The 23555-nt window shown below is 44.1% G+C and overlaps 1 protein-coding gene across 6 annotated transcripts; it reads left to right on the plus strand.

The window, feature by feature from the left end:
- The first annotated feature begins 7307 nt into the window (after positions 1 to 7307).
- On the plus strand, positions 7308 to 23293 carry ACER2 (alkaline ceramidase 2). 6 transcript variants are annotated; one of them, XM_078599885.1, is made up of 7 exons: positions 7308 to 7359; positions 10252 to 10362; positions 11456 to 11570; positions 12339 to 12480; positions 13998 to 14135; positions 15734 to 15871; positions 19900 to 23293. In XM_078599885.1, exons 2-7 carry the CDS (start codon positions 10258 to 10260, stop codon positions 20084 to 20086), a joined length of 825 nt encoding a protein of 274 aa, XP_078456011.1. In that variant the 5' UTR covers positions 7308 to 7359; positions 10252 to 10257; the 3' UTR covers positions 20087 to 23293. The 6 variants fall into 6 exon arrangements, with proteins under 6 accessions (XP_078456011.1, XP_078456007.1, XP_078456012.1 ...); XM_078599881.1 differs by lacking the exon at positions 7308 to 7359 and adding an exon at positions 8314 to 8418; XM_078599886.1 differs by lacking the exon at positions 7308 to 7359 and adding an exon at positions 8663 to 8687.
- The last annotated feature ends 262 nt before the right edge of the window (positions 23294 to 23555 follow it).

The following is a 23555-nucleotide window of genomic DNA, read 5'->3' on the forward strand; positions in this document are numbered from 1 at the left end:
TTCCCCAATTGTGGGCCGCCACACATGTGCTTTATTTCGCAATACGTTGGGCATAGATTGTTAAATCTCAGTTCTTCCTCCGCCTCATTGGCTAGTTTTCCATAGCATCCCTCCAGGTCCTCTTTCGCATTTGCTTTAGGGCAGTGTTGTTCACAACATTTCAGAGGGGACCACTTTCGCCAATAAGACATCAGTGTGAGGGCTGCCACACATTTGAAACCATTGGGTTTGACAGCATGATGGGGCGTTTTGACATGTATGTATTTTCAGGGGCCGCACTAAAGGCCACCAGGGACCGCCATTGGTCCGTGGGCCTTGCAATGAAGAACACCGCTTTATGGACTCCCTTCAACCTCCTCCCCTCTACCTTGTCCTCTCCGAGGCGGGCGGCATGCTTCTGGTCCCAGCGTGGTCATTTTCTCCACGGAGTGCCAGGGCTGTTTTCGTGGCCTTCGTGTCCATAGCTCCACGGAGAATGACATCGCATACAGAGAAACCATTGCAGTTTCCAGGTCATCCTAAAGAAGGGGCCCTGGTGACTAGAAGCTGTTTTTGATCGTGATGCTTTGATTGCGAGCGATGCAGTCGTCGGAAGAGAACAATTTGACGTCAAGCTCCTTAGTGGGTTTAGTTCTAAGGTAGCGGTAGGCATGTAGTTTGATAGCGCCCACCATTATTCGATCGCCAGTGGTTCAGCGCCTCTGCGCACTTGTAATGATGTTAACAGCCAGGGCGTCCATAGTGAGCATGTGATTGATTTCCTTCTTTGGAATGCCCATCGTTTGTATCGTGAAGTTCTTTCACACGATACGTAGCCAACCGTGCTAATCGGAGGTGCAGGGGGACGGACAACAAACTCAACACAAAAAGCGGATATAAAGATTTTTTTAAAAAATCAAGATTGAAAAGTGCACAGCTCCAGTGGCTTCTTAATATCGCAAGAGCGTTCCAGACGGCCGTCGGAGCGCGCCTGAAAGCGCCGCGCGATGCGGCGACCGTCTCTGTTTGAATGGCTTGCAGCCAAACGCCGCCGCTGCGAGGATGACCGCAGTTCGCGTGATGGTTTATGCTCCATGGCGAGATCAGCAAGCTGTTGTGGTTCATTTGTGGCAGGCGCTATGTGTGTACCGAGTGCGACCTGACGATGTATCCGTTCGGCAATCGGAAGCCAACGCAGCTCGGCGAGCACTGGACGGACACGGTCGGATCTTGCAGGACCCGTCACGACACGTGCCAAAGAGTTTTGTAACACGCTGCAGATCCAGGTGAAGCGATGATGTACGTACGTAATTCCTCTTTCAGAAAGAGCCTACGATGGACAGGTGGGAGCAGTGAGCACATCATCCACAATGAGACGTGTGGAGTTGTCGTGCGTGGTGGAACATTCGATGGGCGTGATTGTGTCCGCGTCCAAGTGCCCAGTATGTGGCAGGAGCCGACCAGGTGTCAATCAGAATAGAATGCACACACACAGCCATCGTGGTCAACCTACTGCTGGATGATAGCCTCCCCACGCTGTGCAGGTTATTTGTTACCGTCAATCGCCCTGGTCAGGGCGAGGAGCATAGATGTGAGAGCATAGTACAGTACAACGGGTGGATCTTTCTGGACTGTGTTCTTGTTCATCACTCACGCTAGAACAGACATATATTCCGTGTGATTTGGAAATCAGATCAAATAAATATCTTGAAAAACATAGCCCAATTCCCTTCCCTTTACTACATTTCTTAAGCCATTAAACGAGAACACAGCGACCGAAGGACACTATTTTGCAACATGTCACGCGTCTATTAGCACGTGGCAAGACACACACACACGTACTGTAAAACAAAATGCACCGTATTCTCCAGATTATAAGACGCTCCGGAAAGATTCGACAGAATATTGTGTCCCCATGTCAATAAAGTGATACACATTTGGTCTCTCTCACGCACGCACACAACTATCAGCTTGAAAAAACCCATCCCGAGGGGGCCCCGTGTGGCTCAGAGACGCTGAGCCTGAGACCGCAGAGATTCCTGTGTTCGATTCCAAGTGTCAACTGCCCATTCAGCGTAACGAGTTGATGGGTCTTAGCACGGTCACTAATGACTGCACACACAAAAAAAAACTCCAGCACATTTAAATTATTTGAGCTATTTCTTAATTTGACTCAATTGCAGCTCCGAAAAATTAAATACTGCATCGGATTGACCGTCGTGAAACACATCTACCGCACACGTGGGCAGATGGTGCCCTCTAGTGGATCGGATAAAATATGCAGACGAAATGTTCTCATTTATCAGTCTTGCGACAAATATTTTTTTTTTTACACAATCCATCAGACGTACAAGCCTTCTGGGCAAGGCCGTAATTATAATATATATTGGGGGTGAACACATCCCCCCCAATATTCAAATGTGCTCAAAATGTCCCCCCCAATATATTGCTATAAAATAGATTTCTGTTTATATGATTGTGGCTATGGTTGTACTTTATAAATCCCTAATCTCTGCCATTACATACAATGAAACAAGAAAAGGAAAAAACGAAAAAACAGAGCAATGTAATACAATACACTATTACACATTATTGTAAAAAATAAATAAAAAGTCCATCCTGTGTGTTAGTGAATTTTTAAAAATATTTTAGGCAGGAAATGGCAGGAAATTAGTTTTCAAATTTAGATATTTTTCTGGGGGGGGGGACCCCCAGACCCCCTGGGAAATTTGGTACCCCCCAATGTTGACTCCATGGCTACGGCCTTGCTTCTGGGAGTGTACACTTTCGGCTGAGTTGATTCAAGACGAGCAAACTCTGGACCAGTTTCGACCGTCTCATCAGCAGTCAGTCAGGTTTGCTTGAAACATTGCTGAATAACTGCCGATGTTACGGGCAAATACCCTCAACGATATGGGTCCACAATTTTGTCTATCGCCTGACAACGCTGGTTGTAATTACCGGCGAAACGTCGTACTCGAATTTTTAATGTTGTGGGTATATTCTAATACACCCGTGTGCTGAACTAGTAACTAATTGACACGTTTTGTTTACGCGACAAACCTTACCAATTGGCTTGTCGAGTGGTGGTGGGTTTAACAACATTTAAATTTACGCGATCTAACTCATAAAAAACTCCTATGGATATTGGTCCTGTTTATTTGAACTCGTATGTAATGCGTGTGGGAAAGTGCGTGGAGCAGAAGTGACTTGAAGGGCTCAGAGGGGGCTCTGTGATATCCACTTCCACAGGCCGTTTCGTCCAGTCTAAAGACTCTCGGTGGTTTGACCAAGGAGAAAGCGCAACAGAGTTGAAACCAATTGCATTGAAGTTGGAAGGCTATGGAGTCACATAAAAAAAACAGAAATTCCATTATGGGTATATATTAATTAGCCGTACTTAATCATTAGCTTCATTACCTGAGTTTGTGAAAAATGCATGGAACATGTCATGTGTTTCACTCTTGTTTAAGCTGTTTTCCACAAGAAGATTTTTGGGTTAGTTCGCGTAAATATATAAATGTGTCGTTAAAACCCGCCACCACCTGACAGCCAACGAGTAAGGGTTGTCACGTAAACAGAACATGCCAATTCGTCACTAGTACAGCACTAACCGGTGTGTTGGAGAGCCAAGCCACAACATTTACAAACTGAGTACGACGTTTCACCAGTAATTACAACTAGCTTCATCAGGCGACAGCCAGATGTGTGGGTAAGTCCACCTGTTTCATTCCTTATATAGGACGTAAATGTGGTGACCACGCTTCTGCGCTCTTGCGTAAAGTGGTAGGGGGGTATTAATGAGTCAACGTACATCATACATGCACATTATGCGAGCCCTTTGATCTTGTCATTCCTGTCTATTGTGTATATTAAAATAGCCTACTATTGAAGTATAGTGCCTGTTATAGGCATGCATTTAAGCAATGTATTATTTGATGATTCGCTTCCACGCAGCACTAAGCCGGCAGGTATCCAAACATTTACATTATTTTTTATTTCTTTCAATTTCGATAGATTCTCTAATTAGTCTTGGCCAGTAGTAGCTAGTTTTGCACAAAACTTCAACATTATCAAAATCAATTGAGGGTCCTTGTTGGCACGCGTGTTCTGCTACTGCTGACAGTTGTATTTGGGAGTATTTAATATTTCTCTGATGTTATTTTAGTCTTGTGCTGATCATTCGTCCTGTTTGCCCAACATAACATTTGACACAAGTGCAGTTAATCCGGTACACACCTTCTGTTGATAGCTTCGGTAATATATCTTTTGTACCAGATATTCATTTCCGTATTTTATGGACCGTGCCAAATCTGACTCGGATGTTTTGTTTTTCAAAACATCTGGCTAGTTTATCAGTTACTCCCGGAATGTACGGTATTTTGATCGTTTTAATTACTTGGGCAGTTTCAATGCTCGTGTTATTTGATTTGGTTTTGGCATTCAATGCCCTGTTGATGTGTGCAAGAGCGCAGAAGTGTGGTCACCACATCTATGGCTCTATTTAAGGAACGAAACAGACTTCTCCACAAATCGCCTGATGAAGCTTGTTGTAATTACTGGCGAAACGTCGTACTCAGATTGTTTATGTTGTGGCTTGGCTCCAACACACCGGTATGCTGTACTAGTGACAAATTGGCATGTTCTGTTTACGTGACAACCCTTATTAGTTGGTTGTGTCGGGTAGTGGCGGGTTTTAACGACACATTTATATATTTATGCGATCTAACCCAAAAACCTCTATTATGGATGATGTTGGTCGCGAAAGCCTACGTGTTAAATTGAGCTGTTTTGATTGCATTATACGCTGTACGTACAAAGAACTTTGTGATTTACTTTCCGGAAAAATAAAATCAAATAACAAAGTAAAAAATGGGGAAGTGTGTAATCTGTGATAAACAATTGTGAAATGAACAGCACACTGCAACTTTAAGTTTGTAAGGCCAGTGAAGCAAGATGATACAATATACAACACCCGGTCAACAACAACAACAATACTCGCCATTCGCCACGAAGTGGCGGTGACATCACATACTGTTGGGGCAAGTGCTTTTGGCAAGTAGCAACCTATGAAGGCCGGCACGGCACACGAGGGGGTGGGTGGCCAGCACCACGCCCGGCCGCCTTTGTCTCCCCAGTGGCAATGTTTTAGACATCTCACTTTTGGTACTCAATTGCGGCCGAGTCGACCTGGGGGAGGCCCAGGACCGGTTCACCAGGCATCTACACGCACACACACACAATGTCGCTGCTTCAATCTCAGTGCCCCCCACTCCCATCTACCCCCTCGCTCACGCACCCTTCCCTCGCAATCTTTTTTTTACACGCTTTCTATTAACTCACTCTGTCTGTTGTTGTTGTCGTATCCTCAAATCTTGTAACTCGATTTTAACCCACTTCCCAGTGTGGTATCGACTGCAAACTTGCTATACTTATGTCATACTGATGACAATACTATATTCTATCAAATTTTTTTTTTAAACATTCATTTTTATGTTATGTTTCGGCTTGGGTCTAATTGTCCACGCTCAACTGACAAAGGCTGTAAATCACCATGGCTCCTTACGTTATGGCAAGCCTCGGGGCCACTTCCTGGAGTCGTGGAGTTCTTCCATTACGAGTACGGTACATTTAATTAAAGCGTGTTTAAAAAGTATATTCTTAAATATTATTTATTTTTTACACGCTTTCTTTTAACTCACTCTGTTGTTGTCGTTGTCGTATCCTCAAATCTTGTAACTCAATTGTAACCCACTTCCCAATGTGGTATCGACTGCAAACTTGGTATACTTATGTCATACTGATGACAATACTATATTCTTATGTCGATTTAAAGCTTTCGTGACTGCAGGGATTCATCTTCTTGGTTCTTTCGGTAAAGTCACGTAGAATGGCCGAAACGTCGTGAGAATTATTTTATTATGTTTTATTTTTATTATTTTATTATTTCCATTCTACGTGACTTTACCGAAAGAACCAAGAAGATGAATACTATATTCTATCATTAAAAATATATATATTTTTAAACATTATTTTTTATATGTTATGTTTCGGCTTGGGTCTAATTGTCCACGGTCAACTGACGTTGGCTGTAATTGGCCACGGTCCCTTACGTTGTGGCAAGCTTCGGGGCCACTTCGTGGAGTCGTGGAGTTCTGCCATTACTAGTACATTTCATAAAAGCGTGTTTCTAAAAAAGTGTTTTTTAAATATTACTTATTGTTGGTTTGTTTTGACCAAAAGAGTTCCGCATCACACGCAGAGCGGTTGTTAGACAAACAGCAGGTAGGTATACAGCAGATGACAAACACATTCTGACTTAATAAATACAGTGTGAAGGGATAACCTCCGTCTATTTAGTCTATTTAGTTGTTCTTTAACAATACAGTTTGCATACCTGTCAACCCCTTATCAGTGCCCTACCATATTAGACCAATTCAGACCTGATTGGTCACCTCGTGCCCTTATAAATCCCAACGTTCATCCTACAAAGACCCATCACAAGGGAGAAACACAAACAAATAAGACGAAACATTTTTTTGCCCGTATTTAAACGGCTCTAAGCCGTAGGGGCCTGAAAACTCAATTTCCTTGCACAAGATTAGGGGGTAAATCGTATGTGTGGACAGGTGTCATTTATACATCACTTCACGTTACTCCCTGGGACACATGCCACATTACCCCGCAGGGGGTCCATGTACCCCCAGCTGAGAGCCACTGCGGTAGGGGGATTAAGGCGATGAGACGGAGGGAGAGGGACATGCGCCTCCTACACGTGGCATGTTGCCGACTCGTGGCCAGCTTCTCGGAGGAAGAAACAAAAAAAGAGGAGGAGGATTTCGATTTTAGATGGACGGCGTCAATGTTGAGGCTCTAAATCAGCCTGGGGATGCGTGTGGTGACGACAGATCCCCCTACAGTGTGCAGAAGGGAGGCATTGATGAGTCAAGTGCGGAGAAAACAGGCGAATTAACATTTCCTCCTGTTCATTTTATTCCGGTGTTCTTCAATGCAAAGCCCGCGGGTCACCGGAGGTCACTGGTGACCTTTCGTGCAGCCCCTGACGTGCTGCTGCCCCCGTCAATGCACAAGATGCGTCGTGCTGCTGTCAAACCCACATGGTTTCAAACACGTGGCAATCCTCACCAATTAACATTTATTGGGCGAAAGTGCCCACCCGGCAAATTAGTGACCAACACCGTTTTATACGATCCACTCTCCACGCCCATATCATAGCCAACCCCACCCCACCGTGGTGGCGTTAATTAGATAATAGGAGATTAAGAGATGAGATCACATTGGTGATTGGTGTGGGATGGGCAGGTGCGGGCAGAGAAAGGCGACGTGGATCATGTAGCGCTGTGAGTCGATCTCTGCAAGGTGAGTGCGGTGATGATGGAATGCAGAATCGCATCGAGCGATATTGGCTCGTGTAATTTGATGATGGTGTATGAAGATAATAGTTCATGTAACAATACGATATAATGCGATGGAGAGCGTATTTTAATGGGTAATGTAACAACGTAATCAAGGGTGATTGATAACTTGTTATGATCATGGTTAATGTAATAGAATATATGACGAAGAACGTATTATAATGGATAATGTAACAATATTATCAATGATTGTTGATAATTTATAATGTTTAATGTAAAATAATAAAATATAATTATTCAGAACGTATTATAATGGATAATGTAACAATAGCATCAATGATTGCTGATCATTTATAATGTTTAATGTAAAATAATAAAATATAATTATTCAGAACGTATTATAATGGATAATGTAACAATAGCATCAATGATTGCTGATCATTTATAATGTTTAATGTAAAATAATAAAATATAATGGATAATGTAAGTCAGTCCACTGTGATCGAAAGTTTAATGTATAGACCATTATTTTAACACGTCGGCTTTCGCGACCAATATTAGTCACGATAAAGTTTTATTGTGGCTTAGGTCGCGTAAATATCAATGTGTCGTTCACACACCACCACCCGACATAGACCAATGGGTAAGGCTTGTCACATGAACAAAACGTGGCAATGTGTTACTACACGTCGGTCCAGATGTCTTGTGACCCACATTTAATTCCCTAAATGTTTTTTTTAAAGTTATGTTTATTAAAACAGAAATGAATATGCAATTCATTGGGGGGGGGGGGGGGGGGTCACAAGAGATCTGGACCACCCTGCACTGCAGCACACCCGTATGGTAAAGCGCCCAATTGAGTACGACGTTTCGCTGACTGCATCAACACGAGCCACGATCGATCCACAGCTGCCGTACGCCTGCGTCTATCGGCATTTAGCGGCGGTAATAATAAAATTAAAGTGCCGGGGGGGATCGACGTCACGTCACGAAAACGTCACCCGGGACTCTGTCTCGGCATAGCCGCTCTGTGGTGGAGAGCGAGAGACGCGCGCGGTGTTGGGTGAGTGATGCTGATGATGCTCCAAGTCCTTCCCCCGTGTCTCCTCTTCCTCCTCCCTTCCCTCCCTTCCTTCCTTCTCGCCTCTCTCGACCCTTCTCTCTCTCTCCGCATCCGACGCTCTCGGCCTCGAAACGTCTTCCACGCCGCGAGTCACAGAGTCAAGCGCTGTGTGTGTGGGGGGGGGGGTAAGACAAAGGCCGCTCGACACCGCCGTGTCTTCGCCTTCGTAGCTGCTCGACGACGGCACTTGCCCCCAACAGTCTGCGGAGGTTATCCGGGGAATCTTTGCCTTTATATGGGGGGGGGGGAGCGGTGGCGCAGTGGTTAGCGCGCTCGAGATTTCGATTCGCCGGCGTTCTCGTGGCATCCGAGCCGGTCCGCTGTGAACGCCTCCTGGGTTTGAGTGTGCACGGTACCCATTCTCATCCGATGTGTTGTCCAACGTGGTCAGATCACCACCACCACCGGCATGGATGCGAGTTCACCCCACGTCGTCTTGTACAGGGGAATTGAGTTTTAAAGGTCCATACGGCGGACGAGAGCCAATCATTCATCGCTGTTGTTGTTGTCTATTTGTGTTGTGTTTCTCCCTTGTGACGGGACTTTGTAAGATGAACGTTGAGATTTATAAGTGATCTGCAAGGTTTGAATTGGTCTGTAATGAGGTTGGGCACTGATAAGGGGTTGATAGGTTTGTTAAGAGGTGCTCGCTAACGGCAAAGTAGTTTATAGCGTATCTGATGTGTGTGTGTATCTTTTGTGTAGCAGTTGTGTGTGTTGTGCATTCTCTGTTGTGAGTGGGTCGTGTGTTCAGTGTACTGTATTGTGTGTGCTGTATTGAGTGTGTGAGTGTGGTACTGTATGTTTCGTGTCCTCTGTTGTGTCCTCTGTTGTTGTTGTCTCAGTGTTGTTTGGATTGTATGTCCATCGCCTGTCCTCTCTGTTCTGTACAGCGATGGGTGGGCGAAATCAGCTCGACTTTGGTCGGATATCCCAACCCGGATAAAACAAAACAAAATGTGAACGGTTGAGCCAAACGTCAAACATTGCCAAACTTACACGAGTTATGTAAGGAAGCTATTGAGTATCAAAACAACAGTTGGAGTAGGAAGGGCTTGTGACCAATTTGGTCATACGTTGTTTTCAGTATTGTTTGATTTCCTGTTGACAAGCTATAATAATGTGTTTGTAATGCCTATACAGTTGTCTGTACCTTGTGAACATGTGGGGGTCTCAGCTCTTCATGGTGGCTTAAAAAAAAAAATGTTGATCAACACGCATGAGCTAATGTGTTATCTGTAAGATCTGCGGGAACATCGCCGAGGTTGTGAAAGTTCAGCAGAGATTGCGTCGCCCAAGTTTAAAAGCCAGCCCGAGTGTTTGTGAAACATAAAGCTTGTTCCATTTGTTGGCCATCCAAGTCGGGTTTTAGTCTTAGAATAATCTTTAGTGATTAAGCCATTTAAGTTAATCTTGTAATATTTGGTTTCTTAGGCTACTAACACCCTGATTAATACACACATTGCACTGTAAGTGGAAATTCTGGTCCAACTCCTTCTGTATGATTTACTGAACTCCGATGACCAAGCTGGTAGCCGTGTTTTATTATATGTACAAGTTTTCTTCTCGCTTGCCATCGTCATTATCTGCTTTCATCGTTAACAACTTTGACAGTCATAAATAAGTAATCAGATGTTTGCCAGCCACCCGCCTCTAACCATCGTCTCCAACTCGTCTTTCTTTTCTTGTCCTTCACCGTGCAGTTCCCATCACTCACGTTAAGAGCTCTGCCCCAGGGCATTAAAGCCATTGGTGCCCTTCCTCTCATTGCAGGGCATTATGGGTGGGGAGGTCTGGCCACAACTAGCTGCTGGAACATCGGAAGTGGATTGGTGTGAGCACAATTACGCCATCGTTCCCACCATCGCGGAATTCTACAATACGGTACCCGCCCGTCCACACCTACAGCTCGATCATGCTCGAGGTCACCGTGATGCAACCACACCTCATCGTCGCCTTCTCCGCCAGATCCCACAGCCTAGTCTCACATGGTGTTGGACCAGATGACGCGACCTTCCAAGATCTAAGGCCAAATGGTGGGAAACTGTTCGGTCAGATCTTGGAGGTCAGGGCTATAAGTGATACAAGCAGTAAATGGGGATAGTTATGTTATGGTCTTCAAATGAACTTGTTTAGAGTTAGCCTTATAGAATTAGGACTGGCGGATGATGATAAGTTTGATTAAGTGAAATGCTAACGGTGAGAAAATACTTGCGGTGCTAGCAGCGAATGAAAATGACGAGCATTTTTGTGTTTTCAACTAGCTCCCATATTTTAACAGAAGGTCCTTGCCTTTAACATTTAGAAGTTCACCAGTATTGGTTCAAAAAATGTTGACTGAGCTGGTGAGACACTTTATTTTGAAAGCAGTGCAGAGGTTGCTTGTATTGAACTAATGCCGCTAACATCATGCACTCCCAGAGGGCCTTGTAGTTGATGGCAAGCATAAAAATACTTGAAGCTTATTTATGTGGATGCACAGATATTTGAACGATATATATTGTCTGCTTGTTTATTCTGAGTGTTTGCAGTTTGGCCGGTGTGTACATATCGCTTTACTGTGTGTACTTAAGCTGCACGCAATCACGTGTGTATTTTAAAGCAGCCTGACTTGGTATTGATATTCATTGTTTGCCGAAGATGTGTAGTTCTATATTGTTTATATATGTGTTCACTGTTGATGACCAAATCAGCCAGAATGCACCCAATCTGGTTATATCTCAGAAGCTAAGGTGGTTTGAGACTGGGGTTGTTAAAGTCGTTTTTTGTGTGTTCCCTTTAACCAAATGGAAAAGAGAATAGTTTCCTGCACGCATATTGTATATTTATCTTTTTAAACGTCCGCGGTGTAATGGTTAGCACGCTGGTTAGCACACAGAGGTCACGGTTGCGATTCCAGCTCTTGGTACGGCAGTTGAATTAATGGGGCAATTTTCTTGAATTCGTGTCCTTAATCTGCATGTATTTGTGTTCACAGTTAAGCAATGCGCTGTTCTTCGTGCTCCCGCCTTTGTGCTTCCACTTATCGCGGCCGTACGCACGACACTTCAATCGTGGCATCAACCTCATCTGGGCCCTTCTGCTGGTTGTTGGTAGGGCCCTGCTCTGGATGATTCACATCTCATTTGAGAGAAACCTCGCTGTCATTCGTGCTGCGCCTTCAAAGCCACGTGGGGAACATTGTGTTGGCTTGTTGAGTCGAGACACACCCATTGCAAATTAAGTACTTTGGCGATGCTAATGTTTCTATTTTTGGGATTCCAGATGAGCTAATTTTAATCAAATTTTGTTCATCAGAAAGTCAGCTGATCAGCTCATTTTGTCATCACGGAAGCATTGTACGATGACATTGTTAAGAGCAAGAACGTATGTTTATAACATCAAGTTATTTCGCTATGTGAAACTAAACTGTTTTAATTTGATTAGGTAAGGCCAACTGAGCTATATAGCTCTTTTTCAGAAGTGACCTGGCCACAAATGATAGCTCAATGAAGTGGCTTATGTGGAAATGTATAGCAACCAGATACTTTAAATGCATGTTTCTAAATGTGTAGGGAAAAACCGGAGGACCTGGAGAAAAATCCACGCGACCATGGGGAGAACATGCAAACTCCAAATATACAGACGTCAGCGTAGCGATCGAACCCCTCTGTGGTGCCCAGGCAACATGCTCTTATTCTATTATTATGCTGCCTGGACATAAATTAAGAGAATGGTTTCTGTGAAGCTCAATAACTCTCATTTATACAACTGTATTTGAACTTGGACCAGGGGAGCGAGACATTGGAAACATAGGGGGCGAGTGGGCACGGTTGTGCACTGTGCATACTGAAAAGGCTGTGACTTGGCATGTGCTGTAGGTGCCGGCTCCGCTTACTTCCATGCCACGCTCAGCTTCCTGGGGCAGATGCTGGACGAGTTGGCCATCCTTTGGGTCATAATGTCTGCGCTAGCCATGTGGTTCCCGCGCCGCCTGCTGCCTCAAGCCTTCCGCAAAAACCGGTACGGAGCCATGCATGACACCTCGGGGATGTGGCGTTTGAGAGGTGCCCAACTAACTGGCTTCAGGGATAAGAGATCGCTGAGCGAGCCAGCACCGCTGAGATTCTGGGTTTGAATCTTGAGTTTAAGTCGACCATGATTAAACCGGGTTGATGATCTTGGCTTGGTCACCAATGATTGCTCAAAAACCTCATCGTATTAAAGTAAAATTTTCATTTCCCTTTGCTAAATTCCAGTTCTAAGCATATGTATGTGTGTATATTTAACTTCTTTCACGCAATAAGTAGCCCATCGTGCAAATCAGAGGTGTGGGGAAGGAAATCAAACGTATAGAGGCTGGGGGCCATTGCCCCACCCGCCACCCACCCCTGAGACCCCAAAAAAGATATATTATTAACATAACAGAAAATATATTGAATATTTATTTACTAGCATTTTTGTCCATCCAAGGACGGGTGTATATTGCAGTAAATCTGAAATATTCAATAGAAAAATTGTTTAGCTCATGATTATGTGGAGTGACGTCACCCGCTAATGGTTATTGTGGAGGGGTGCGGCATGTGTAGTGACGTCATCCCCTCATGTTTATTGTGGGGGGGGTGCGGCATGTGGAGTGATGTCACCCGCTCATGTTTATTGTGGAGGGGTGCGGCATGTGTAGTGACGTCATCCCCTCATGTTTATTGTGGAGGGGTGCGGCATGTGTAGTGACGTCACCTGCTCATGATTATTAACGAGGGGAGGGGTGCGGCATGTGGAGTGCTCGACCTTCTTGTGCGTTAGTGTAAATTTCCACGCGGACATGAATATTAATGAAGGGGGCGGGGCCTCTTTTGCGGTGCCGTCACGCACGGATGTAGCACTGTGCTGCGTAGTTTTTTTTCCCGTCACTTTTTGTAAAGAAACGTCACATTTGAAGTGACTGCATAATAAATTATTTAATTCTGCTCGGCCTTCCTTTGTGTTAGTGTAAAAATCCACCCACTCATGAATATTCATGAGGGGGGGTGGTGGGCCTCATGTGAAGTGACGTCACGCGCGGGACGGACAGACATTTCTGCGCGAATATATATTTATTTATTTTCCTGGATCCACCTCTGCTTCTAAGAATCAAAAACTACATGTTTGATTGTCGAATGTGATCACTGTTTCATTGCTTTCATGGCTTTATTTTGGTGATTTCGAAAAGTGTATTGGTTTAGCCATCTTTGTTTGTTGTAGTACAGAGTTAGACTGATGGCCTTAATCTAAGTTGTCTTCTGGTTGTTGTTGGTTGTTTGACTTGCATCCCGCTGGGATTTTTGCACAGAGCGTTGGTGTACGGTGCTTTTTCTGCAATATTTTGCTCTTTTCTTGGATTTTCTGTTTGCACTTAGTCACATATTCACTTTAAGATGTTTTATGTTCATGTTTTTGTTTTTTGTTTGTTGCGGTTGCACCCGATTCAAGAGCCGAATGGCTCACAGGGCTATACCTAATAAATGAAATGAACTTGAACTTAATGTGTGCGCACGCAGGGGCAGGTTCAAGGTGGTCATGTGCGCGCTGACCCTGGTGGTGACGGCGCTGGCGTTCGTGAATCCGGCTCTCAACAGCGTGACGCTCATGGCCTTCGGGATCCCGTGCACCGTGCTGCTCATCACCGAGCTCAAGCGGTGAGCTTCGGGCGCACGTTCGGTGTCGCACTTCACGTTGTTCGGTTGCTCGCAGCGGAATTCCTCGCTGCAGCACTGGGTTTTTTTTTTGTTTGCAACCCCCTAAACATTGCATTTCGATCATTTGGATGCTATAAATGTCCACATGATGAGCCGCTTCGTTGAGCTATCATTTGTGGCCAGGTTGCTTCTGAAATAAAACTAATAGCTCAGTGGGCTTTACCTGGTAAATAACAAAATACTGTTTAGTTTCATTATTGATCTTTTAGTGATTTGCTTACCTTTCCTAAACTTGGCACTCCTATCGATGTTTTGCATTGTTGTAACTTACTGACCCGCCTCGACTGGACATATGTGAAAAAGAGCTTCATCGCTTTTCGCATTTCTACAAGATGAATAAATTATTCTTATTCCTCCAATCGACGTGCGGCCTACCAGGTTTGGCTGCGTGTTGAACAACCCCTGAAGATGCCTCTAGTCGTGGTAATATTCGTGCGCGGTGGTGAATGCTCAGCATGGGGCCGACTAACCCAGTAGGACCACACGGATGCAGTGAATCGCAAATCCAGTTTTGTGACCCTGCCTGACAGTCTGCTAGTTTGTTATTAATAATCTTATTCTTGGTTCTTTCGGTAAAGTCACGTAGAAGGGAAATAAAAAAATAATTAAAAAATTACATAATAAAATTCTCACGACGTTTCAGCCACAACGCAAGCAGCCGTCCTCAGGTGAAGAACAGAGCTCTCGGAAAGACAGCGTCCTAATGAACACTGCTAAGCTTGGCAGCGTATTTTAAGCTGGGTGGGAGGAGCAGAGTGCCTTGTCAAGGTGCACTCCTCCTCTGTTCTTCACCTGAGGACGGCTGCTTGCGTTGTGGCCGAAACGTGAGAATTTTATTACGTAAATTTGTATTATTTTATTTTTTCCCTTCTAAGTGACTTTGCCGAAAGAACCAAGAATATGAATCCCTGCAGTCACGAAAGCTTTAAATCAAAATTAATAATCTTGTCTAGGCGTATGAAGGTGAGGCCACTGCATGCCGCACACGCCTTGGTTGATTAATCACAGGGCTGGAGTTGAGAAACACTTCATGATGCCATCTAACCCAAAAATAACCTTTAATATGAATAATATTGGTCGCGACAGCCTGCGTATTCAACTTTAGAAACACTATGAGGCTTCGTCTTAGCTCCTCCTGTGAATCGTGACTTATGCAATAGACCTATATACTGATTAACTGATTAATATATGTTTTTCCACACAATACATGTGTTTAATTCGTGCTGTAAGATTTGATTGCTTGCAATTAAAATGATATGTGAACTCTAAGATAATGTAACCTCTACGATAATGGAATGGACCAAACTATACAAGACGAAAAAATGTTAATAACAATGCAAGCGAGACGTTAACAATGAGATGAATAAAGTAGTCCACAATTGCAATCCATCGTGACCCCAAATCATGGCCAGTAATACCTCTCGAGGTGAGAATGATTAAGTTCAATACACAGCAGTTAGACATGCGGGCATCATCGCACACCACTGTCCTCGGTCACCATCTCGCACGCCTAAACGCGACGCCGTTTGGCCCGGCAGCTGTGAGAACAACCGCGTGTACAAGCTGGGCCTGGTGGCCGGGGCCTGGTGGACGCTCGCTTTCCTCTGCTGGATCAGCGATCGCCTCTTCTGCGACCTCTGGGAGGCAGTCAACTTCCCCTACCTGCACTGCTTCTGGTGAGGGCGGTAGAGGCTGTCGCCGAGCGAGCGACCTGCCTGCTAGACGAACGCTTTCCGTGTACGTTGCGGACAGATCGGCTGGGCGGACAAGCCTTTGTGTTCATAATCAACGATTTTTGGGTTTAGATCGCGTTATTTATAAATGTGTCGTAACCCTCCACCACCCGACACGGCCAATCAGTAAAAAAAGTGTCACGTTGACAAAAGACAAATAGTTCACTGCTTTAGCCCACCGGTGTGTTGAAGCGTGAAACCACAACATTTACAATTTGAGTACGACGTTTCGCTGGTAATTGCATCCAGCATCATCGGGCAATTCGCCAGAATGGTGAGGCTCTGCTGTGTCTCCCGTTCTTATATAGAGCAGCAGCAGGGTGACGTCATCATTAACTCATTAACTCATCAGGTGCAAAGATTTGAGGGGGGGGGTTATTGTAATTATATACTTGATTAGTAATAAGGCTATTGTTACGATGCGAGTTGTAGATTAGTAATCATTTGGAATGTGTTCTATTGTGATTATGCTACATTAATAATCAGTTAGTGCTTGTTTCCCTTATAAGGAATTGTAATGCATCTTATTTAATAATACGCTTCCAGGCCGCACTAAGCCTGTAGCTGTCTGAGCGATTAAAGTTATTTCTGTTTCTCTCAATCTCAATGGATTCTCTAATTAGTCTTTGCCAGTAGTAACTAGTTTTACACAACACTTCAACGTTGTCAAAATCAATTGAGTGTCCCTGTTGACAAGCATGTTCTGCCACTGCCGACAGTTGTGTTTGCGATAGTTTAATATTTCTCTGGTGTTCTTTTAGTCTTACACTAACGTTACGCCCTGTCTGTCCAATATAGCATCTGCCACATACACAATTAATCCGATATACACCTTCTGTTGATAATTTAGGTAATTCGTCTTTAGTGCACGTTACTAATTGTTGAATTTTGTGTACTGTACCAAATCTTACTGTAATGTTTTGCTTTTGCAAAACACGGGCTAATTTGTCAGTTACTCCTGAGATAAATGGTATTTTTATTGTTTTAATAATCTGATCGCTTTCAGCAGTGTTGCTTTGCGATCGTGATTTGGCATTTAGTGCTCTGTTAATTTGAGCATTATTGTAGCCATTCTGTCTTAGTGCTTCTTTAACATGTTTAATCTCTCTCACTAGACTTTCATCATCTGACACTGTTTTAGCCCGATGTATGAGCGTCTTGATTAGAGAGGATTTCTGAGCTGGGTGATGATGCGATTTCGCATTCAGATAGGCATCAGTGTGCGTTTGCTTTCTGTAAACGCTGTGTGTTATTTTACCATTTAGGCCATGCCCAAGTAAAATATCCAGGAACGGGAGTGTGTTATTCACCTCCATTTCCATGGTGAACTGAATGGCCGGGTTTTGTGCATTGAGATGATTTAGAAATTCGTTAAGTGTATCTTTACCATGTGGCCAGACAACCAAAGTGTCATCCACATATCTAAACCAAAAGGATGGTTTTAATGTGCTCGAGGCAAGTGCTCTGGTTTCAAAGTGAAATGGAGGTGAATAACACACTCCCGTTCCTGGATATTTTACTTGGGCATGGCCTAAATGGTAAAATAACACACAGCGTTTACAGAAAGCAAACGCACACTGATGCCTATCTGAATGCGAAATCGCATCATCACCCAGCTCAGAAATCCTCTCTAATCAAGACGCTCATACATCGGGCTAAAACAGTGTCAGATGATGAAAGTCTAGTGAGAGAGATTAAACATGTTAAAGAAGCACTAAGACAGAATGGCTACAATAATGCTCAAATTAACAGAGCACTAAATGCCAAATCACGATCGCAAAGCAACACTGCTGAAAGCGATCAGATTATTAAAACAATAAAAATACCATTTATCTCAGGAGTAACTGACAAATTAGCCCGTGTTTTGCAAAAGCAAAACATTACAGTAAGATTTGGTACAGTACACAAAATTCAACAATTAGTAACGTGCACTAAAGACGAATTACCTAAATTATCAACAGAAGGTGTATATCGGATTAATTGTGTATGTGGCAGATGCTATATTGGACAGACAGGGCGTAACGTTAGTGTAAGACTAAAAGAACACCAGAGAAATATTAAACTATCGCAAACACAACTGTCGGCAGTGGCAGAACATGCTTGTCAACAGGGACACTCAATTGATTTTGACAACGTTGAAGTGTTGTGTAAAACTAGTTACTACTGGCAAAGACTAATTAGAGAATCCATTGAGATTGAGAGAAACAGAAATAACTTTAATCGCTCAGACAGCTACAGGCTTAGTGCGGCCTGGAAGCGTATTATTAAATAAGATGCATTACAATTCCTTATAAGGGAAACAAGCACTAACTGATTATTAATGTAGCATAATCACAATAGAACACATTCCAAATGATTACTAATCTACAACTCGCATCGTAACAATAGCCTTATTACTAATCAAGTATATAATTACAATAACCCCCCCCCTCAAATCTTTGCACCTGATGAGTTAATGAGTTAATGATGACGTCACCCTGCTGCTGCTCTATATAAGAACGGGAGACACAGCAGAGCCTCACCATTCTGGCGAATTGCCCGATGATGCTGGATGCAATTACCAGCGAAACGTCGTACTCAAATTGTAAATGTTGTGGTTTCACGCTTCAACACACCGGTGGGCTAAAGCAGTGAACTATTTGTCTTTTGTCAACGTGACACTTTTTTTACTGATTGGCCGTGTCGGGTGGTGGAGGGTTACGACACATTTATAAATAACGCGATCTAAACCCAAAAATCGTTGATTATGAACAATATTGGTCGCGAAAGCCTACGTGTTAAACTGAAGCCTTTGTGTTGTTTCTCCGCACATTTCCTGCTTGACTTGTTGCATTTCATTCCCCAGTGACATTTATACAGTCCAGCTCTGAAGTTTTTTTTACAGTGTTTTTTTCCAAGTTGTCCTTTAGATGCCGACAAACTTCATTCTGCTATTTTTTTTCAGGGGACCTGGGCCTATGCGCAGATATGGGTGTAGAGCTGCGGTGCAGTGTTTTACTCATTGCGATACTCGTCAGGTGACTTGGGTTCCATTCCCAGCCATTGATGCCATTGGTGGCAAGTGGTGGCAAGTGGTATCTTGAACCTGTTATGACGGGGCCACCCCGAGGTTGACTCAGCCTTAAGTGACTATCTGGTGCAATGTTTCAATTTCAGCACTGGACAGACAAAGATGGTCAGGTGTGATGCTTGCTGTGAACCTGTTGTGGACATTCCCCACGGTTGACTGGGTCTTAAATGTGTGAAAAACTCTGTACCAGACAGACAGCCAGGAATGGTTCTGGTCACACCACTGCTGTGTGCTGTTCCGGCTTTAACATTTACCTGCGAACAGAACTTCCCCAAACACTTTGTACAGCTATACAAGGAATATCTGCTTTTGCGGTGAACTGTTCAGTAGTGGTTAACACACTGCATTATTATCTCCGTGACATGGGTTAAATTTATCACCCAGAGTTTCTTTGATGATGTCGGATCTTGGAAATTAAGCAGGGCTGAGCCTGGAGATTACTTTAATGTGCAACTACTAAGCATACCAGATTGTCAAACACCCCTGCATGGCTATGTGGTGGGCAACAGTGCAGCGTGGTCCATTGTTTTACTGTACTTCCACGCTTAGTGGCTATGCTCCCTGCCATTACCAATCCTGACTGAGCAGCGGAGTCAAGAAACCCCCACGACCTGCACGACGTTTGGGAGGCCCTCGTCTGAATCGACAAGGGACTGTGCATATTACCAACAGAGATTTGGAATCTAAACCAGGGTTGACTCATCATAAAACGATGACCTGGTGTGGGGAGACATGGGTATCCGTTGCGTGCCGGTGCGCGATGCTGTCCCCCGCCACCCCCCTCTCCCCCCCCCCTCCCAGCACCGTGTGCCGACCTAAATCGGTGCCCACCGACAGCACAGCCGGATAATTGTGAGTCTGATCATGGATGGGTGGGGGGTGTCTATGCGTTGCGGTGCAGGCACGTGCTCATCTGCCTGGCGGCGTACCTGGGCTGCGTATGCTTCGCGTACCTGCACGTCCTCTCGGAGGCGCCGGAGCGAGGGCCGGCGGTCCGCTTCTGGCCCAGCGAGCGCTGGGCCTTCATCGGGGTTCCCTACGTGGCACTGCTGTGTGTGCCAGAGCAGCGCCGACACAAGACGCTATGATGGCATGCGTTTTTTTTTTTCTTCTAGATTTGGTTGGCTCCGTATGGTGCGAAAGAAGTTCAACATGCATACATACAACACTCAAAAGGTTTGCGTTCGCAAACTCGTAAATTTGTGTTGATATCGGCCAAAACATTCACTTATATATTATTATTTTGACCGGCTAAATGACAAGTGATTTACATGTTCTTGCATTTACCATGCACAACACTGTACTTGCTATGCCCTTGCTATTGTGATGCTGTAAGGATGTGGCTGCTTATTGTCGAGCTTTCGACACTCGCTTGAGATGAAAGGGTCAATGCAGCTGTCCTAGTTTGGTAAAAAACAAAACTCCGTGCTGCAACGATATTTGCCCCATCCTTCCACCCATGGCATTTGCAGTCGGTGCAGGGCCCCTACCTCTCGTGTCCCCCCCGTCTAGCCCTGCCATTGGCTGAAGAAGAATTATGAAGTAAGGTCATGCAAGGTCACTGGGAGAGAAGGACATAGGAAGGAAGAGAAACTGGAGAACAAGGTGTTTACCTACCACTCCAGCACTGTTTATCTGTGGACATGTTCTGTCTTTTATTCCACGGGCAGACAACGATATAGAATGGCACTCGGATGGTTATACTTCAACAATATCGTTTCTAACGACAATACTGTAATAGAAAATCATGCTTTCACCTTGTAATAATACGAAAGGTTAGCGTTTTGTGATCATTATAAATTAATACACCAGGTAGCGTAGTGGTTCATTGTGTTGCCGCAATTTGAAGGTTTACGAGTTCAAATCCGAGTCGGGATTGATTGGGCATTTCATTCCTCTGGTGCCGATAAAATGAGCACCACTTTGTGGGAATAATAACAGGAGTTTGATTTCGATTTAAAGCTTTCGTGATTGCAGGGATTCATCTTCTTGGTTCTTTCGGTAAAGTCACGTAGAAGAGAAATAATAAAGTCACGAAAGCTTTAAATCGAAATTTAACCGCCTCTACGGGGAGGGACTTCACATAACTTTTAGATCCTTCAACAAACTCCAGGATAAGAAGGCTCAGCTAATCGAGTCTCTCGCCTTTCTGAAGAGATACCGCGACTCTAAGGTAATACTCGGTGTTGATAAGTAAACTACTTTGTCAAGGCGCTCTCCACCCCCCCGACCCAGCTTAAATATTCGCTGCCAAGCTTGGCAGTGTTCATTGGGACGCTGTCTTTCCGACAGCTCTGTTTCTTCACCTGAGGACGGCTGCTTGTGTTGTGGCCGAAACGTCGTGAGAATTTTTATTTAATTATGTTTTATTATTTCCGTTCTACGTGACTTTACCGAAAGAACCAAGAAGACAGTAGTTTGCTTGTGGAAAGACATCCTCCCATCATAGGAATGTGCAATTGGTGCCACTGTATGACTGTTTCGTGAGAGGCCGCTGACGTTTAGTTTACTTTTGAATAAGAGTACTGCGGAGTCAGAGCAATGAGCGCTGTATAGCTAATATGTTACGTGTCATGCTCAAGTGTCGGCACGTGAAGCCAAGGTGTGTGTGCTTCGTATCGTGAGGACGATATGTAACCTGGAGTGAGAAGGAGACCCTGCCGGAAACAGACCCGAAAATATTTAGCCTTTGCAAAGCTTAACACTTTTGACCAGGCGGTATTGGGGGAAGTCGGTAAATCAAGCAGCAAGGCGAATGTTGCAATTCCACTTGTATTGTTGCATCAACGGTGTTATCGATTCGGCTCGCAGGGAACCGGTCAAGGAGTTTTGTGGTCAAGGTGCACATGTCTCCACCCTTGGGGGTAGAGTTATAGAAGGATGTCGTTGTGAAACTCGAGGTCATTGTTACTGATTTAGTTTGTTAAAGAGTACCTGTGTGTCTGAGTTTAAACAACGCTTCTAAACCCTTGTGTACAGTTATTGCAACTTTTACTCGAATGCACGCGGTCGCTTTAAAGTGTTTTTTTCCCCTCCTCTACAACAATATTGCACTTGTGCCGTCGGCGTCACGCTGGTAGTGCATCACCCTGTGTTAGCGATGACGTTACAGAGCGGCTTATTAAGTCAATTCAGCTTCTTAACCACATTCAAGGAAGGAACCTTTTCATAAGCCCTGCAAGTGTCTGTTGCATGCCAATTGGCAACACATACATTACGTTTTAGAGGTGAAATATGCCAACGAGTGAAAACAAACGTGCGATATTTTTTGGTATGTGTGCAGTTGACAGAGGCTGAGAACTCGCGACACGTGAGAACTCGGTTGAATCAGAGGTAACTGTGAACCTGGACTAGAACTCAGGAATCAGAGATGCTGTGATTAGAACCACCCAGCACCACATTCGGCATGAAGTAATTAACACGACGTTGTGCCGTTTGGTCAACGGGGAACACGATTTAGTATTAATCAACTGGTTGCGTTGTTGGCCGCACCGTGGTAGACTTGTGTTGGACAGAACCCGATCACTGTGTGGCACTTAAACAAATGGGGTTTTACGAGTCGTGGCAATGAGTACTGCGTTGGCAACAATGTTCCAAAAAAATGTCGGATGTCAAAATGTAATAACATTTTTTTATGATTCTCGGATGCAGGCAGCCGAATTATTTTTGTACTTTACTGCAATGAAGTTTTGAAACTCAGAAATTGGGGCGTGTGTTGTTGGCAAGTGAGGTGTTCATTGTTATGCGTTGGATACGTTTCATACGGTGGTAGTAATGTTTATAAAGTCGCCATGTTATAACTTTTACAAAGTCATTACAAAACCAGGTTATTCTGGACGTTGTGGTCATTGTAGATCTGACAGATTTCCATAGACACTGCCCCATTAAAGATTACGTCATTTGGTCATCTGTTTTATATTTTTATATAAGGGAAAAAAAAACAATATTGTACCGGACTAGACGCTGCATGTTAGTGTGCACCGAAATGATAGACATCTGAGTGTAACATTTCTGGATACAGGTGTAGCTACGTAACTTCGCACTGTCTATTTTAAATAGTTTGTTTTATCTTGCGCACTACATGTACATTCGGTGGGTTTACATTAAAGGTAAAACATTTTTAGAAATGTAGAGGTTGAATTTTGTTGTGGTCATTCATTGTATGTTGTGGTGGTTGCAATATTTTGCAATGCAATTGTAACTGCATGACAATGTGTCTGGATACAATATTATGTTTTTAAAAAAGGTCATTTTCATTTATGAAGCACGTTTCATAATAAACCATTAGAACCGTTTTATGAAGTTGTTATGTATGTTGAACTTCTTTCGCTATGTATGTAGCCAACCGTGCTGTTTGGAGGTGCGGGGCAAGGATAAGTGCTGTAATTCCCTTCCGGATAAGGACCTCCTCCCCACGCTGTGGGTCACGGGGGTTCTTTGACCATACTTCACCACGCTGGTCAGTGTGGGTTGGTATGACGACAAACTTAAAAATCGATAATACTTAATGAATATGAACAAACGTAAATATAATAGTTGTGGAGGTTAAGACTTAGT

Source organism: Lampetra planeri, chromosome 13 (genome assembly GCF_965212315.1).
Source record: "Lampetra planeri chromosome 13, kcLamPlan1.2.h2, whole genome shotgun sequence".
Classification (NCBI taxonomy): Eukaryota; Metazoa; Chordata; class Hyperoartia; order Petromyzontiformes; family Petromyzontidae; genus Lampetra; species Lampetra planeri.

Bases quoted from the DNA above. Each gene is read 5' to 3' on its own strand.
- ACER2 (XM_078599885.1), top strand. From the start codon at position 10,258: ATGGGTGGGGAGGTCTGGCCACAACTAGCTGCTGGAACATCGGAAGTG. The intron at 14,136-15,733 runs GTGAGCTTCGGG...TTGGCCCGGCAG, and splicing joins CTCATCACCGAGCTCAAGCG to CTGTGAGAACAACCGCGTGT. The intron at 15,872-19,899 runs GTGAGGGCGGTA...GTTGCGGTGCAG, and splicing joins CCCTACCTGCACTGCTTCTG to GCACGTGCTCATCTGCCTGG.